The sequence below is a fragment of the Ostrinia nubilalis genome, chromosome 30, assembly GCF_963855985.1.
Source record: "Ostrinia nubilalis chromosome 30, ilOstNubi1.1, whole genome shotgun sequence".
NCBI lineage: Eukaryota > Metazoa > Arthropoda > Insecta > Lepidoptera > Crambidae > Ostrinia > Ostrinia nubilalis.
The window spans coordinates 3178865-3198316 of record NC_087117.1 but is presented as its reverse complement, the minus strand read 5'-3'; the positions used below and the strand labels follow the sequence as shown (position 1 = coordinate 3198316).

Below are 19452 nucleotides of genomic sequence, written 5' to 3'. Positions count from 1 at the left end.
TTGTCTTCGGGGTTGTGTTGTCGAGATATTTGTTTTTATTCGCAAACGAAATGTCTGAACAACGGCGACAATTTTATTTCGATTCAAATTTATTCCTAACGCTCGATTTATTGTGGGCAAAAGAAGGAGTGCGCTGCCCGCTCGTTACCCGCTCCCTCGCCGCTGCCCGCTCGTTGCCCGCTCCGGCGCCGCTGCCGCGCCGCTGTTTTCGAGAACCGGTCTATTTGATTTCACGCATAAGATCCTGCCGCTGCCGCGCCGCCGCCGCTCCCGCCCCGCTGCCCGCTAAGTTCGAGGCTGAGGCCTTACGTAAACACATGGTAAGCCCTCACCTTTAACCTACTTTGACATTGGGCTCTTCAAGGGCACTTCTTCGAAACCGCATTCTTCGGCTGATTCATATGGACAAATTTCAAATTCAATTTTAGGTTTGTAACATAGACTCATATGAAAATAGGTACACCCAATAACATATATTTGGATAAGGGACTCGTTTTTGTAATGTAGTTTTCAAGATATCGACGTTCAAATATTTTGTGCCCATATGAATCAGAATTTGTTACATATTAATCAAAAATAGAAACAAAATTTATGATATTTATGTACAATTGGCTCTAAATTAAGAAAATAATCATATTATAACAAAAACAATGATCTGTTGTTATGAACAAAAAATGCAACGATTCCACAATAATTCGTGAAAAAACATTTTTTTTAAACTTTAGTATACATCCATAATATTTTGTCATCATCATAATCATTTCAACTGAACATAAGCCTCTCCCAATGATTTCCATAATGACCGGTTGGTAGCGGCCTGCATCCTGCGCCTTCCTGTGGGAGGACGTTCTACACTGAGCTTTCCGGCACGTAGCTTCCACTCCAGAAACGTGATGGGATAGCATCATTTCTGTATACTATGTGTCCTGCCCATTATCACTTCAGCTTGCTAAAACATCGGACTATGCCACCATGCGACTTTAGATCGTTTACGGATCTCGTCATTACAGATTCGATTGCATAAAAAAAACAAGCATAGTCCACTCCAGTGTACACTATGCAACTTTGTGGTTCGTAAGCCTACAGTGAGAGGCCGCTTTTCAGTACAATTTGTCATCACTGATACACTGGATGTAGACTTTCATCTTATGGCACTAAGGTATTTTAGATGACTCTACCGAGCTGTATCACTTATCCAAGCTATTGTTGTTAAGACGTCCACCTACAAGGTGAAGAAGGTGAGATGAGCTTATAGAGGTTGTAGCAATGGCAATCAGTTAATCTCGAAATCATTGGAGGCCTATGCTCAGCAGTATATTATTATGTGCTATGGACGCCATAAGTGTAGCTGAAATAATAATAAAAATAAATAAATCGTTGGGCAATTTCATACAGCGCCATTTAGCTGTAGCTAGTTGCTTATTTTGTAAAATAAGCAACAAATATGCTTGTGTTATGGTTGCTAGCTTAACGGATATACTACTTATTTACTGTTTAAACACAAATTATTCTTAACATAAAAATGATAATGTTTTTTTATTCATAACAAGACCGCAATCGCACCTGGTCTTAAGTGAGATGCAGTCTGGGATGTCATTCTTAGTTAAAAAACCCTTTTTTGGTGCTTGAAAGACCAAAAACTAATTTATTTTATGATTCATATTAGAGGTGGGCGCCGATATATAATTGGCCGGCGGCGGCGCGCCGACTTTTTGACCTCGGCGGCGGCGGCGTCGGCGGCGTGACCTTGTTTGACCTTTATTCATTAGGTTTTTTTTTTAAATCTGCTTTTTTAGTATATGTCGTCAAGACTAATCAGATGATTTGCAGTTGGTTGGGGTTTGAGCCACTAGAGCAGTAGTTTACTCTAGTAAATTAGCTCTCTTGATCATAGATACTTTAATATTAATTTGGATAGCGGATTTGGCTGAGATCAGGTTCTCGTGTATTTCCTAAAGGCGAGCGTACCAATGTGCCGATAAAAGTACCCTTAACATGTATTTTTGAGCTCTTTGGAGGCACATAGTTAATGTTGGATTAGCTGACTGTCGGTGGAATATTATATTCAGTTCTGTTTTATTTATATTTATGGTCTTTCCATGTTATCCTACGGCCCAGGGTTTTAATGCAGGTACTCCAGCTCTGCAGCTAAAAAGAGAAGATTTTGTCACCGAGAGATTTAAACTGTCTGTCACTGAGATAAGAATCCATCAGCAGGTAGTAGAAGTGTGCTAGATAGAAGGTACTACTTTTTAATTTCATAGAGTAGTCCTTTATGATAAACCCAGCTGAAGCCGCAGCGAAAGCAGACGTACAGGATTCTTTCTTTCCCAAACATTGTACTGATTATGATTGGTATGGTTTCTGCTAAAATTTATGGTCGGATATACTATATTACATGGGTCATACTTAGGCAAGGGAATAAACGAGCAAGAATGATCCTTTTCCATAATTTTAACAATACAAATGTCAGATTAATTGAGTGATAAGACAATTTGTTAGGCGACTTGCCAGCCTTATGGATCATTTCCAAAGTTAAGAGACTTGCGAGGTTCTCACTAAGTGTGGTCATTGTCAAGACCATGGACTTCATAGTGATCAGATCAAATGCAAGTGCTTTACGAGGGTCCATTTTTGCTATTTCTTTAGTTTAGCCATATCTCTTAGCGTTAGTTCTTTCGTTTCAGCCGAAAGACGTCCTGCGCCGCTCGCATCCAGGCACTTCCTACGACCTTCCCCAAATCGTCGGTCCACCTAGTGGGAGGCCTGCCCACGCTACGTTTTCCGGCTCGTGGTAGCCACTCAAGAACTTTACTGCCCCAGCGGCCATCAGCTCTACGAGATATGTGCCCCGCCCACTGCCACTTGATTTTAGCGATTCTGTGGGCTATGTCAGTCACTTTGTCCTCCTGCGTCTTTGAGGACGACCTCAATTAGCGTAGTAGGAATCAATCTTCTACTTTGAACTTGAGGAGGGTAAGCGGAAACATGGCGGTCAACTCCTAAGATAATCAAGTACAAAGATGTCCAGAAGCAGCATACGAAAAAATGCAAAATGGGCCCTCTCAAATCACAATGGGAAGGTTTGGCAGCACAGCACCTAGAATGGCGGGAGATTGTGTTGTGTAGAGGCGAGTCCGCGAATTCAAGGAGCAGCGCACAACTGAACTCGTCGCAAAACGCGATTATGTAAATCCTGTCCATCTGCCGCCATTCACTATAATTATGTTGGCGGCGGGTAATTACTCTCAATGTGCGAGGAGTTTGCCGCGAAGATTGGCTAGGTAAGCCATCTTCGGGCGCACCTAGGGTTGCCAGGCGTCCGGCTTTAGCCGGACATGTTTGGCTTTTTACGGTCTTGTCCGGCCAAATATTGTGTTGTCCGGCCTGTCCGGCTTTTGTTAGGCTTTTTATTGGGCTGCCGCGCCAGGCGAAAGTCGAGCCACACGCATCAGGATGTGGTTAGCAACCGATGATGATAGTGACCGACTGAAAAGACTTCATTCGTATTATTAGCATTTGTGAGGTGTAAATTGTACCACATTGTACCCTGTAAAATTAGAGTTGTGATGGAGAGAAAGTTTTACAAATTAACAAGAAAGGGTAGTCACTCACGAGCTGACACTAATTGCACCCCCCCCCCCCCCGCTCACATGTCCGGCTTTTAGGGTAAAATGTCCGGCCAAATGAAGCACGGAGTCCGGCTTTTCTGATTTTGGACCTGGCAACCCTAGGCGCACCAGCGCCGCTAAGAGAGCTAAGTCGAAGTGGTCAGTCACCACGACCGAAATCGGTCGGATAAATCATCATCATGAGTAGGAATCAAAGGCAGGCATAGCTGCAAGTCTCGGATCAAGTCCAATGCTTGATCTTATTTTTTTGATTGAATTGTGGATTTTTTGGATTATCCGTGTCAATGGGTTTAAATAAACCGGCTTGTCATGCATCAAAGGTCTGAGATTTTTCTTGTGAGTTCGCACTCATGTATTATCGGACCTAATAAGCAGAGAACACTTTGAGGGAGGTACTTTGTTGCCTTCCAGAGGTTGTGGTTCCCATTTGCATTCCGAGACATATTTGCCAATCTCTGTGTGAGTGATTCGCTTAAAGTATAGTCCAATAGTTTGGGTTGTCTGCCAGACGAAGGCGGGGATTTTTTTCTTGGCAGCAAGAGGAACCAGTGCCTCTTGCGATCAATTATTTACTAGACCAAGCAGCAACTTGAATAAATACTTGATTAACTGTTAATATAGTTAGTATTAAGTTATTCAATCAATATATTAGTATATCAACGGCATTAAGTTCGCCTTGTGTACCAATTTATATGGCATTAAAGAATAAATATTATAGTTAGTTCTTCTGTTATATTATTATGGTTTACTGATGGGTCAAAAATGGGGCCTAACGTAGGCTTTGGCGTGTATGGAGAGCAGCCGAAGCTAAGCTGAGATAGCCTATATCTCAAAGCCTGGGTAAATTTGCCTCTATCTTTGAGGCAGAAGTCTACGCCATTATTGAATGTGCGGAAGCTAACCTGCGAAAAAAATATGCCAACCACATAATTTACATTAATTCAGACAGTCAGGCCGCGCTGATGGCCTTAAACTCCAACTTAATCACCTCAAAGTTGGTAGAAAACTGCATGAGTCAACTGAATACCCTAGGAGAACGTAACAGAGTAACGCTGAGATGGGTTCCAGATCACGTGGGAATCGTGGCAATGAAAATGCCGATGAACTGGCCAGAGCGGGAGCGGAGGGAACACAATATGGTCCAGAACCCTTTTGTGGCATTCCCAAAAGTCTGGACCCTGGAGAACATCTATTTAAACAAATCCTTTAAGGCATGGTCAGACACGCCAGGATTAACTCATTCCAAAGCTCTCATAAAAGCCTATGACCGAAAATGCTCTAAGCAGATCATAGGACTGAGTAGGATCAAAATGACACATCCTAAGCCCACAAGATGTAAAACATATCGCCCCCCAAAAGATACTGCAATTCCTAATGGATGCAGGACTCGGAGACGAACTGTAAGGAAAATAGCGGCGATCACAATAGATCGGTACCAGTCGCAGTGATACTAGGACTTTATTGAACTAGAATAGCCGCTCAACTCAATAAAAAAATAGTTCTTCTGCGTTTGAAACACAAATTAGTACAGGATAGGAGAGGAATAAATTGCAAATAGTCGGTACAGTATCAGAATCGGCGCGCCGACAGCTGGTCGTCGGCGGCGGCGGCGTGAAAAAATTCGCGGCGGCGGCGGCGCGCCGGCGTGGCGCCCACCTCTAATTCATATAGGGCCCTGACCATATGAATCACGCACAGATAAATCAGTTTTTTGCCTAAAATCGAGCAAAACTTGTCATACATACAGACTACAGTGTTGTCACTTTTCTACATGATTATATAACCCAAAAGCATCACAAGAAAGACAGATTAGATTTTTAATGCAATAATGTAATTTTATAAAGTAGGCATTGTAATCAGCATGCCACCTGAACCAAGCACAGATGAATCAAGTATTTGCCTTCGTCACACCGGGTTCTAAGCCAACCAGCTCCACGTCTGCCTTCTAGCTCATCCGTTGCAAGATGGGCTTGCCTCCACGCCAGAAACCAGACTCTCATGATTAAAACCTGACCAGTTATGGTCAAGAACAGCTCACGCCATATGAATCAGTATTATATGCCGGACACTGCTTATTTATTTTTTTACGAACAAACTAACTTAATTAAAATTATGACACATTTTTTTTGTAGAAGGACAACTCATTAGCTTTCGAAATAATTTTAATTTATATTGATATATCAAAAGGAAAATGCTACATCAACCATTTTGTTCTGGAAAATGGCTAACGGACACACCATATGAATCAGAGAATCACACTTCAAATATTTTTATTTTGTATAAAGACAGCAATTATGTCAAAAATGTAATTTGCGCCAGATAGGGCTATAGCTAAGCTATACGAAAAAAAATATTGCATGCCATTTTGTTAGTTGGTTACAGAACTATATCTACCCAAAGACATCGAAAATTTTGCCTCCGAAGAAATACCCTCAAACTATTAAAAACTAATTTGGTGACGCAATAGATCGACTTTTTATTCTGCTTATAGACTTCTCAAACCCGTTTCGAAAATATTTTTGGAACGGTTTTTGCAAAGATAGTCGTAGCACACATAATATTTTGTATTTTTGCAAAGAAGCAAACAGTAAGATTAGGAGGCCATACCTACTATGGGTGCAAAAATATTGTGTTATTTTTGCATACAAACATTTTTGCGATTTTTAAAGAACCACAAAAATCACATTTTTAAGAAATTTTGAAATAAAAGATACATAAAGAAAATGAAATTTGATATTTGTAAAAAGATATTAATATTTTTGTAAAAGAAACAGACACTATACTTAGGTATTTCTAGTAAAAATAAACATTTTAAAATGTAAATCCTTGAAATGAAATATAAAATAAAAAAAGTGATGGACGTACTTAGCTATTGTATTAAAGGAATTATGTCTGTGCTAATGAATATAAATATTGAAGAAAAAAATCGGCAATTTCATACTTTACCCCCTAAAATTATTGTATTCTTTAAGCAAGTAGGTCAAGCATTGAGAACTGCGCTAAATTGTATGTAGGCTCACTAAAGAACCTGTTCATGCAAAATTATTTTGGTATAACAAGTTTTTTAAGGTTAAAAAAAGAAGAAGACTACCTAGTGGAAGATATCCTGTATTCGATTTCAAATACATTCTGTCTTTATTATTAACAGCTGACTGCATACAGGGTTCCGTACCTCAAGCAAGAGAACCCCGGGTGACAACCCGTGCCACGTCACTGACCACCATCTTACCTAAGTCTGTCGCCATAACAACAATGTTAACAGTATGTTGTGTTCCGGCAGTTAGAGGTAAGATAGCCAGTTCCTCCGTGGTTGAGGATTCCGGGTGAAGCTCGCTTCCACCTTTGGCCTGATCATTACTTACCATCAGGTGAGATACAGGCCAAGAGCACAGAATAACCAAGAGCTTCCTCGTCGTGGATAAAAAAAGGCTTAAAAAATCCAACTGCCTGAGGTGGGAATCGAACCCACGACCTTTCGCTTGCTGGGTTCATGCAGTGTCTAAGTAGCTCAGATGGGAGAGCAGTCGCCCGGCAAACGAAAGGTCGTGGGTTCGATTCCCACTTTAGGCAGTTCAATTTTTTCAAGTTATCTTAGCGCTTAACTGAGTGCCTGAGGTATGGAAGCGGCATGGGAGGGAATTTTTTGTTACGTCAAATGTCAGCGAGCCTTCAGATTTGTATGTTCTGTCACGTCATATGTCAAAATAACTCCCGTGCCGCTCCCATACATCAGGCACTGTCTAAGTCGGCGCTAGATCTATAGTCCTAAGTACACCTGCCCCCCTAGACAAAACGCACTTTTTGATCGAATCGAAAATCGAATCCGTCAAAACTCCATACAAAAAAGGGGCTTTTCGACCACTTTGCGACTGGTTTGCGATTATAATTTGCACTTTGTCTAGACCCACTGGCTAGCTACCACCATCTTATGTCTGCCATAGCAACAATTTAACAGCATTGTTGTGAAGTAAGGCAGTAGGGAATAAGATAGCCAGTTCCTCTGTGGTTGAGGATACCGGGTGAAGCTCGCTTCCACATTCGGCTTGATGGTACCCAGGCCAAGATCTTTATTTAAAAAAGCTCGTGGTTTTTGACTCGCTGAAAGTGAGGAGTACGTAAAGTAGGGTCTCCAGCGTGTCAACAAAAACATCTCAATATTCAACAAAATTTCCAGACAAAAATGTTGAATGTTGACATGGTTATTTGTTGATTATGTAGAGCAAAACAGGCGCTGGAGACCCGGCTATCAATGTTCTGTTCATTTAAAATGCTTACGATAGCTCTCTATCTTTTATACTCTATGACGTAAACGGACGGAACCATTTTTCGTGGGACCGGCTCGCGCTTGACCAGTTTTTATTAAAATCTAGCTTAAAACCTGATTGCGCATCATAATAATAATACAGAATTAAGGAAGATCTTAGTATAGTTACATTTGAATCGCGTGTTAACCAGTCGCCCGCAAAATATCCTTGGTGTTAATTTAATTTGGGTTGTTATTATCAAATATTAGTATTGCTATGTGTTTTCATACATTTGTGATTGCACAGTGATTATTTAGCTGAGAAAATGGTGAGTATTTAAAGTTAATATCTAACTTAAAAAGTAAGGAAGTTCTGGACTGTACTTGGTTAAAAAAAAGCTTGTAAGTTGTATTAAAATAGGGGTTAAAGTATGAAATTGACGATTTTACAATAGCTTAATGTCCATTGTTATTTTTATATTTTAAATGATTTTTTTTTGCACTAGAAATAAATCTTCAAAAACATCCCGATACAAAAAATGAATATCATTTTACAAGTATCAATTTTCAAGTTTTTCTTTATGTACAGTCACGGAATGAAAAGGTTCGTCAGTTTTCAAATTGATTCCTTCAACGAATCGCGAGCACATAATACCTTTTGAAACTATGTTACAGAATAATCTCGAGTTAGAGAAAATAATCTTTAACTGTCCGTCAGTAAAGTTCAAAATTATTCAGATCAAAGTGTAACTTGTCAAGAAGATTATTATGATTGATAAACTAAAACCTTCTTGTTGGTTTAACCTGCCATTATCTATTAAATAAAAAAAACTACATTTTGAACATTGCACTGATGTGATAGAAAAATAAACATGCAAAACCTTATTCGTTAGCAAACGTCATATTTATTTAAATGTTAGCAGCAATGTTTCTTGCACGGTTATGTTGGCAGGTTTGACTCTTATAGTACCTAGTGCAAGCGAAAACCGACACTAAGGTGACGAACCTTTTCATTCCGCGACTGTACTATCCTATTATCTTATTGTTGTCCCAGTCTATCCACAAAATTTCATAATACTAAGATTTGTGGTTCCAAAGTCGCAAAAAAGGTTGCATGGAAAAATTTATTTTCTCTTCTCATACAAGACGGCAATTTCATACTAACAACTAATACCTATTATAGTTCATCGAATCAAAATGCTCAATCTATGCTAGAAATTATCAAGTATTAAGCTTTGTTCTGCAATAAAGTTGTATTTAGCATAACAAGTTCTTAAGAAAAAGAAGAAAAAAAAGGTTTATGATAATTTTGTGCCGAAATGCCGAATCAACGAATCTTTTAGTAATATTTTTGTTATTTACATTAATAAGTTGTTTCCTTAATCCAAATCGAGTTTGGCTCGTGTTATTAAGACTCCTTTTTAGTGCGAATTCTATGAACTAAAAAAAGTTAATTTCAGAAAGATCGTTTACTCGTATACAAGGTTATTTGTAAAACTTACCAACCTTGCAGGACAAGATCTAACAACAACTTTTGCTCTACGAGTTTTGAGATCAATAAAAAGTTTTGACAAGACTACGGAATGTCTTCGTACGCTCCAGTGTAGGCTACGATCTGTGACAGACTAAATTTCACGCGGGTGAAGCCGCGAGCAAAAGCTAGTATTCTAAAAGGCTCAAAAGACGCGTATTCATGAGAGCTTATAGCAGGCGCAAAAAGAATTATTCGAGACAGTAAAAAAAAAGTTTTGGCTGAAGTGAAGTAGAAAAAGATATAATAAAAAAGAAATGATTTTGGCGCTCGATATTTTGGAAACGAAGAATGATATCAAATATTTGAGAAAAACTTCTCTGGACAATTTAGTCTGCTACTAAAACAAGTCTAAAACAAAGACGATTGCGCTGCTTGCCCTGTAGCCTGCCTTTTAAAAAAAGTCAAAATGTCCGAAAAAAAAGAATTAATACAAAATTACTGCTATACTCGTAAAGTAACCTCTTCCAGACAACCTCGAGTAGGTATTCCAAAAATACAAAAACCGTTATTCTTATTGAATTATTATTGTTGTTTAAATTCTGATATAGTTATTAAGTTATTATAATTAAATAAATTATTACTTTAAATAGGCTCTATCTGAAACCACAGTCTTCATTAGTAATTGTAAACATATTAAAATAATTATTATTATTTATTATGTTAAAGGGCTGTTGATGATGATGATGATGATTATGTTAAAATTAATTTCGAAGGCTTAATTAAATCACTTCTAACTTTAGAATGATAAAAGTCAAGTACGCAATTAATTATTTGGAGTCAGAAAATAACAATGCGATGCAATCATCATCATCATCATCACTACATACATGTATATGTATAAAACAAAGTCGCTACGTTGTCTGTCTGTCCCCATGTACAAGTTGGATCTATAAAACTACGCAACGGATTATAATGCGGTTTTCTTAATAGATAAGAGTGATTCAAGAGAAAAATTCTTCAAGTATAAATACATTGTTTCTGTGCGAAGTAGGGGCGGGTCGCTAGTTAATTTATAATATTACTAGCTTTTGCCCGCGGCTTCACCCGCGTGAAATTTATTTACCCGGTTATAAACAATAATACTATAAATTTCATCAAAATCCGTTCAGTAGCTCAATTGGAAGAGCAGTCGCACGGCAAGCGAAAGGTCGTAGGTTCGATTCCCGCTTTAGGCAGTTCGATTTTTTCAAGTTGTTATTTAAAAGTGTGCTATCCCTTCTATGATCTGAGGCTATGACCTTAGCTCTGTAGATAATAAATGTATTTTTATTTTTTTTATAATTTACATTGTAAAAAAAAAATAAGAAGGAAAATTAATAAAGGGGTAATAATAATAGAAGGTCGCCATTCTGAACACTTGTAGGATAGTTCGCAAGTTTCTTCAAAGTGAACAAACCCAATAAGAAAATGTCGCTCACTTGGGTTCGGCCCGTGAACGACAATAAAAATCGGATTCCAGCGGAAACCGTGCCTATAAAAATAAAGAAAAAAAAACTTTATTGCCAACATTGTTACATAATTTGAGTTTAACAGCGTTTAATTTGACATTAATGTAAATTTTCAGATGCTGAAGATCTGTGCGTTGGTCGTGGCCCTGACGCTTGGTCTTACTGGAGCTCTCAACCCCCATCACCAGTCTCTAGCACCACTTATTGACAGCGTCTTCTTCGCGAATGACGTAATAGTTGCAAGAACCCAGCAGGGAGAGAGGGAGGGAGGTAAACAAGGTAAAGAATATAAAGTTCTGAAAACGAAAATATTTCTTTTTACCCAAGAAACATCTTTAGAGGATGATGTTAAAGCTCAAGCAGACTTATCAACTCGGAAAGGGATCAACACCGCTGTCAATCGCGAGGCGTTTACGTATGGTGCGGTTTAGAGTAGGCGCACACCGTTGATATTTCGTCGGCCGAAGTTGTGCCCGATTTTAATTTGTATGAAGAATCGGCCAAATCGAATCGGCGTAGTGTGCGCACTCCCATACATGCCCGCCCATACTGATCAACTCAAACTATCGGCCGACGAAAAATCAACGGTGTGCGCCTACTCTTAGTGTGCGTTGTCCATAGAGTTTCATACAAAGAATACTGACCGCCTCGAGTTGATACGGTTACGATCCCTTTCCGGGTTGATGACGTTCTTAATTTCTTAATTACTATTCTTTTGCAGGTGACAAAACACCCTGCGAAATGCCAGACGGTAGCAGTGGTTACTGCGTGCATTCGTACCTTTGCGAGAGCCAACAAATCGTTAAAGATGGGGCTGGATTGATTACTGAGAGGTGACGATTTTTGGTGACGAATGGAATGGAATGGAATGGAATGGAATGTGCGTCTTATAAAACAAAGTACTTTATTTTTCAGGAGATCCCAGTGTGTCGCGCCTAAAATATGCTGCAAACAGAGAAAAACTAATCAGGTTTTTATTTAACTCCTTTTAAGTCTTTTAATTAAAATCGTTAAATGGGTTTCGAAACAGTGTTTTCCCCGGGACTACTTACTTAGCATTCACTTTAGCTTAGGTTTCAAAAGGCCAATGGAAACGAGAGGTTTATTTTAAGTACGTAAAGATAAATATTTATGCAACTTATAAATATTAAAGAACAAATTCTAGTGCAAGACTATAATTTTTATTTTATTCACAAATTTTCATTTCAGGAAACACCTCATGTCGGTAGCAGGAGCAATGGTAAGTACTTACCCTTTCCACCCAATAGATGGCGTTGTTACGACACGCAAATTATTAATTATTATTTAGAATTTATGCTTACTTATTCTAAAGTTCGGTCGCCGAGCAGATAGAATTTCGTATTATTTATATTTATTTATTTTAATGCCTATTATTTTGCAGGTGACAAAACACCTTGCGAGTTGCCAGACGGTAGCAGGGGTTACTGCGTGAATTCGTACCTTTGCGAGAGCCAAGAAATCATCAAAGATGGGGCTGGATTGATTACTGAGAGGTGACGGTTTTTTTTAGAATGGAATGGAATGGAATGAAATGGAATGTGCGTCTTATTAAACAGTCTTTTATTTTCCAGGAGATCCCAGTGTGTCGCGCCTAAAGTATGCTGCAAACATAGAAAAACTAATGAGGTTTTTATTTAACTTCTTTTATAGTATTCTAAAGCCTGGTCCGTGAGAATTATGTTGCTGTCGCGCTCGCACACTCACTTCGGGCGCCCGTCGCACAGTCGCGACAGCAATATATGTAATTCCGCGCGAGCGATAAGGATGGGTAGCTTGGGGTCATTGGGCAAAATTCTACGTGCTCACGAGACCTTAAGTAATTCCAGACCCTTCAAAACAAATTCTTACGCCGAGCCGCGGATGCCCCGTGGTTCGTGCGTGCGTAATACGAATCTCCATAGAGATTTCGAGATCCCATCGATTGATCACTTTATGAAAGAAGCCTCTCGCCGCTACTTTGATAAAGCGATCAACCACAAGAACCCTCTTATCGTTAGCGCCGCCACGTATACACCCCAGAAAGATATCGCTGCCCAATACCGACGACCTAGGCATGTCCTAGACGACCCGGACGATCCTATTACCGAATTTCTTAACACAGACATCACTGCCTTAAGCACGCCAACTACTCCACAACACAGTAGCTCATTACACCGTACTCGCCGGCGCACGGTGGATCGAGCCCATACAAGGTGTTGGACATGGTGCTTTAAATGCAACTACTTAAAACAAGATTGATTTGCATATAAATTGAAAGATGAGACTTCATTCTATCAAATATCACTAATATCAAGTCATGATCTACTATCATAGTTATGTGGTGCGACCGTAAAGTGAACAAAGTCAAAATCATGGATTTTCTGACTTCTGTTTGTATTGTCAATTTATCCAATTTCGTTCACTGGTTTTATGTTATTACTTATTAATGTATTATCTTATACCTTTATCTTAATCTGTGTGTTAAAATGAGTGCCTAAAAAACTTCTAGCTTGGCTATTTTGACGTATTTTTAAAAGGTATTTTTTTTAATGAAAACTGCGTGTTTTAGTTGACATCTTGGGCGATCTTTAACAAACCATGAATGAGAGATGATAGATGACAACGTGGGCGATATTATTACTCAGTTTTTAGACCCTTATTCATCCCTATTTTCGAGAAAATCACAAAAAACTAAATAAAAGCGCCTCATTTTTCCGCATAGCAAAATTAACTTAGGTAAAATTCGTTACACTAAAATAATGTCAGGTAAACCAAAGATGTTTATTTTGGTTTATGAGTTGTTTATCGTGTGCAATTCAGTAAAAATACTCATTAAAATGAAAAACCTCAAGTCAAATAGAGATTTGTATGCATTATTAAAAACCACGATGAAAGATCGCGCTAGTTCTTTAGCTAGGATACTAGAGCTGTTTTCGCATACACTCTCTTCAGATAAACAGAGGTAAGTACTAACGTAGTTAATACTTTATGAACATAAAGAAATACTATAAAACAGATATAGTAAAAAAATCATATTGTCATCATCTCAAAAGATTGTCGTTGAATTTAGTACATACCATACATACATTTTGTATGTATTTTTTTCTTCATTTATGATTGTGTTAGGTAGGTACTGAGTTACACATTTTATTTATCAGATAACTATAAAAAAAAAACAATAATTTCATTGACATTGTTTGTCGCAAGAAGAAGTAGTGTCATTATAATGAGCACCAGTTTTTAGCTACAAACGTAGATTGGCTTAGGCAATCTGTTGATTGGAGTCAGTTTTGTAGTCCGCTAAGTCCCTATAAAATTGCATTAGTATGTATCTAACAGCTAACAGAATATAAAATCAAGCTCGACAAAATCGAACAAAGTGATTGTGTGCAATGAAAAATCAGGCGTTTGCAAAAACATTTCTTTCATAAGTTTAACACTTAATGAGAATAAATTTAGAGTATTGTTAGATTATGTATCTAACAGTTAACAGAATATGAAAACAAGCTCGACAAAATCGAACAAAGTGATTGTGTGCAATGAAAAATCAGGCGTTTACAAAAATATTTCTTTAATAATTTTAACACTTAATGAGAATAAATTTAGAGTATTGTTAGACTATGTTACTCTTTAAATATGGAAACAGACCAAAATGAGTGAGTATTTGCTTTTAATTGAACAATAAATACAAGTTTTTCATCACTATATTTTAAGATTTTTTTTCACTTATATTAATTGCCATCTAATAAGTAAAATCTATCACATTAGAAAGATAAACTTGTCAACCTTACACTGTAAAAATTTGAAGTTACTACGTTGACGCAATCTCATTTTATTTTAAAAACACTGAGTAAGGAAGCGATGTCCAACGCTTTGTATGGGCTCGATCCAGTGTGCGGCGCGGCGAGTACGAGGCCCTGCTTTCCATTTCAGACGGTACAGACATGTACCGGGCCGGTTCTCCCCTATCCGTCCCCCGGACACGGCCTGAGCCGAGGTCCGAGCCTACCGTGGCGCCCTCAGGCCGCGTCCGTAGTCCCCTCGATCGGGCCCACTAGAGTGAGCCCGCCGTAGGCTGGACTTTGGTCCAACACCGCGGTGGGCAACCCTCTAGTTGGGTTCGCCATTGATCGGGCGCCTTATGCGCTCGATACGGCCCGATTGCGAACGTCGGTCTGCGACCGACGCGGACGAGCCTGGGCTTCCCTTCGCGAAGCCCACACTCGGCCTCGTCGGGTCGCGCACCGACGATCGCCAAACGGCTAGAGTACCTTCTGTACTCGCCACTCTGCCCGGTGAAGCTGGAAAAGCTCCTCAAGCTACAAGCGCGCGTCCCTTCAAATAAAAAAAAAAACAGGCTTTAATTAAAATCTGTATGGGTTTCGAGACAGTGTTTTCCCCGAGACTATAGATCGTTTCATCCACGAAGACGCGCCCCACCATTCTTCCGCTAATGTTTCAGTGTTATCGGTACACGCTAAATCATCCATGAGTGCACACGCACATTACAATAATGACGCTCGGATTGCTCGGATCTCCCCGCACCCCGCGCTTTCCTCGACCAAAAATTGGTGGGGCGCGTCTTCGTGGATGAAACGATCTACATTATACTTACTTAGCATTCACTGGTAGGGTTTCAGTGGTGGAAACGAGAGGTTTTTTAGTACGTAAAGATAAATATTTATGCAACCTAAATAAGTTGAATAGAACAAAATAAATTCTAGTGTAAGACCATTTTTTTTTTTTTCAGGGAACACCTGATATCAGTAGCAAGAGCAATGGTAAGTACCTCCTACCCTTTCCACCCAACAGATGGCGTTGTTACGACACGCAAATTATTATTTATTTACTAGCGGCCGCCCGCGACTCTTCGTACGCGTGGATCCCGTTTTACCCCCTTAGCATATAACATCTACCTGCATTGATCCGTCCAGTGGATTGGGCTGTGCGTTGATAGATCACTATGTCATTCAGTTAGTCAGTCTGTCAGTCAGTCAGTCAGAGTCAGTCTGTCAGTCAGTCACCTTTTAGTTATACACCACTACATTTTTATCACCGAAATTTTTTTAACAGGTTATTTTCATAAAGTTATTTTTTTTTATTAAATTTTCTTTACTCCGTATTTTACGCGTCACAGCTGGGGCACTCCGCTAGAGTAGTCGTACGCGCTCGCACATTGCCCCGATCTGTCTGTCTCGCTCACGCCTCGACCATGCTTCCAGTGGTAAGTGCCATAGATTACCAATTTTGGGATGAAATTTTGAGTAACTTTATTTAACTTTTTTTTGCATAAATAGGATTAGTATCAATAACTCACTACCCAGAATTATTTTTTTTCGGTGATATAAATTTAGTGGTGTTTAATATTCAGATTTAATTAGAATTTAATATTATGCTTACTTACTTACTCTAGACTTGTAACTGACATTAAAAATTGTTTTCATTTCAGTAAGAAAATGCAAGTTCAACAATGGCAAGGAGGGCTACTGCGTTAATCCAAACAGTTGTAGGAACAGAAAAATTATGGGAAGGTAAGCGCCACAAAATACATGCTAAAGAGACTTTAACAAGCTCACACCCGATATAGAGGAGGTGCCTGACATCTACAGCCTTACCCTAAACAAATTCAAAAAAGCTGTTAATGAATTGTTTCTTAAATAATTCCTCTCTCATCTTTATTTCTTAGAGAATTATTGATTTAAATTTCATTATATTTATTAATAACTTGTTTCCATTATTAATTAACATTAAATAATTATTTTTATAATTTATGTATTATGTATAATTATTGTTAACTCGAATAGCATTGTATGTTGTGTGCACTTTTTATTGGAGCTGCAACAAGTTTTACTGTATAGCCTGCTTTAAAAGCTTTGTATGTTATGGTTGTATCCCTGTTTTGTGCACCAAATAAAATAAATAAAATAAAAATAAAATAAAGTCCGGTCGCCGAGCAGATAGAATTTCGTCCACTGACCCCAAGTTACCCATCCTTATCGCTCGCGTGTATTTTTTTTTACAACCCGAACGAGCTAGCTGCGCACCTCGCAATGTGACTCTCCCTCGCACTCACCCGCACACCTCCCCGCGTTCGCCTCGTCCGTACCAGAGCGTCGATGTGACGTCACGGCCGCCAGGTGCGCAGTTAACTCGACCGGATAAACCGCGACCGGCGAATAAATAAGAATAAATAAGAGATGAGTCCTGTATCCAGTATCTATTGTTTACCGGCCGTTTGATGTAGTGGTTCAGAACGGACTACTATGCCGAGAGGGCCCGGGTTCGATTCCCGGCCGGGCAGAAATTGAAAAATGATGAATTTTCTTTTCTACATAAATCTAAATACATACTTACATTTTTACAATTAAAAAAAAAAGTATTTTAGTATGTTTATTATATCCGTTGTCTAGTACCCATAGCAGTACTTATTATTATTCTGTGCCCATAGTACAAGCTTTGCTTAGTTTGGGACTAGAAGCGCAGTGTAAAATGTCCAAGGATTTTTATTTATCGTTTATGAATTTTTAACCGACTTCAAAAAAAGGAGGAGGTCTCAATTTGGTTGGTATAATTTTTTTGCATGTACGTACACCGATTTCTGTTTTCTGCCGATTGATTATTTTTTTTTATTCGATATTTGCCATTTGGTCCCTTAATAATTTAATTTGGTTAAGATTTTTTTATTTTATGTGTTTTTCTACTTTTCAGTTCTCTTTTTTTGGAGTCGATTTTAATACTTACTTGTTCTTTTTGTTGCTTATTTTTTAAGTCGGTTTTTTTATAGTTATTCCAGGACCATCACATCCTCAGATTGCTTGGAAACGGAAGTGTGCTGCGAGAAAGACCATGAAAATATCGAGTCTACCACAAAGTCACGGGTAAGAGTGAAAGAAAAAAGACAGAAAAATAGTTTATTGAAGGTAGCCTTTCGAACTGAGCGTCTATAACGACTATAACTTTGGTGTTGTGCCAACGCCGCATCACTGACTCGCTTCGGAAGCCTACCTTTTACCAAACCAAACCAAGACGCTGCGTCTGTGGCGCTTAGTTCGAAAGGCTACCTTTAGTATGGACTTGGACGTGGTCGCTTACTTTGGGCCTCATATGAAGGCTCACTCAAGGCTCACCTAAAGGGCGATGGAGCGTGATATGCTCAGAGTCTCTTAGAATCAGAAATGAGGAGATCCGCAGTAAACAAAATTGACCAACATAACCAACTGGATTCCGGGTGAAGCTCGCTTCCACCTTCAGCCTGATTATCACTTACCATCAGGTGAGAAACAGGCCAAGAGCTTCCTCGTTGTGAATAAAAAAAATCTAAAATAAAGTGGCAGTAAGGCACATAGCTCGCAGAGCTGATGGCCGTTGGGGCAGAAATATTCTCGAGTGGAAACCACGTAGCGTGGGCAGGCCTCCCACTAGGTGGTCCCGTGATCTGGTGAAGGTGGCTGGTAGAACCTGGATGCGGGCAGCGCAGGATTGATCATTATGGAAATCCTTGGGCCTTTGCAGCAGTGGATTTGGCTGAAACGACGACGATTCGAATTAGTTAAAAGACTCTTTCACTGTATTCAGTTTTTCTGATTAGTTTCGTTGCGGGTCTAATGACAGTAAACTTTTCCCGAGACACATTTGGCCTTCAAATTCCAAACAGTAATTAACTAAAAATTGTCTTTTTCAGACTTTGGTGCCTTCTATTCCAAAGAATCTACCCAATGGTAAGTGCTCACACATGTTCATACAGGTATAGTACAACCCGGTCGAGTTAACTGCATTCCAGCGTGGTGCGCAGTTAGCTCGATCGGGTTGTAAGTTGTTATAAAGTCCGGTCGCCGGACAGATAGAATTTCGTCCAATGACCCAAGCTACCCATACTTATCACTCGCGCGTAATTATATTGCTGTTGCGCCTGTGCGACGGGCGGCCGCAGTGAGTGTGCGAGCGCGATAAGGATGGGTAGCTTGGGTCATTGGACGAAATTCTATCTGCTCGGCGACCGGACTTTACTTACATGAGCGGTTCTATTAATTACGTAATTAATTATCTAATTGTGTTTGGGTTTCAGGCGCACAATGTGAAGCCTACGACGGTAGTATCGGAAGATGCACTCTGCCTCACACCTGCAACAACGATAGCACCATCCTCGACGGCTCCGGGCTCATCGTGGAACGGTATTCTTCATGTCATCATCATATTCTAGGTGGACCGACGATCTGGTAGTTGGAAGAACCTGGATGCGGGCAGCAGGACCGGTCGTTATGGAAATCCTCTGTCCAGCAGTGGACGTCATTTGGCTGAAACGAACGAACGATCACCATCATCATCATCGCCTCTAAAAGCAACAACGACACCACTATAGTTGATGGCTCCGGGCTCATCGTGGAATGGTATTCATCATCATCATCTATCATCTTCATGCACCACTAGCATCACGTCATCATCATGCAACTATTTTATTCAGAAAAAAAAAACGATGTTGATGACACACGCTGCGTTTTCCGGTATATGGCCTTCACTCCAGAACCTTGCTGCCCCATCGGCCGTCAGTTCTGCGTACTATGTGCCCTGCCCATTGCCACTTCAGCTTGCTAATCC

The 19452-nt window shown here is 39.5% G+C and overlaps 1 protein-coding gene across 1 annotated transcript in view; it reads left to right on the top strand.

The window, feature by feature from the left end:
- Positions 1-8050: 8050 nt before the first annotated feature.
- The window catches only part of LOC135085865 (uncharacterized), a 31530-nt gene continuing 20128 nt past the window's right edge, over positions 8051-19452 (top strand). Inside the window, exons 1-12 of the mRNA XM_063980649.1 lie at positions 8051-8204; positions 10974-11136; positions 11579-11690; positions 11773-11827; positions 12067-12097; positions 12260-12371; positions 12450-12504; positions 15608-15638; positions 16307-16388; positions 17642-17735; positions 18539-18575; positions 18923-19028. Coding sequence (XP_063836719.1) covers positions 8202-8204; positions 10974-11136; positions 11579-11690; positions 11773-11827; positions 12067-12097; positions 12260-12371; positions 12450-12504; positions 15608-15638; positions 16307-16388; positions 17642-17735; positions 18539-18575; positions 18923-19028 — 881 coding nt within the window. The 5' untranslated portion in view covers positions 8051-8201. The remainder of the gene's footprint in view (positions 8205-10973; positions 11137-11578; positions 11691-11772; positions 11828-12066; positions 12098-12259; positions 12372-12449; positions 12505-15607; positions 15639-16306; positions 16389-17641; positions 17736-18538; positions 18576-18922; positions 19029-19452) is intronic.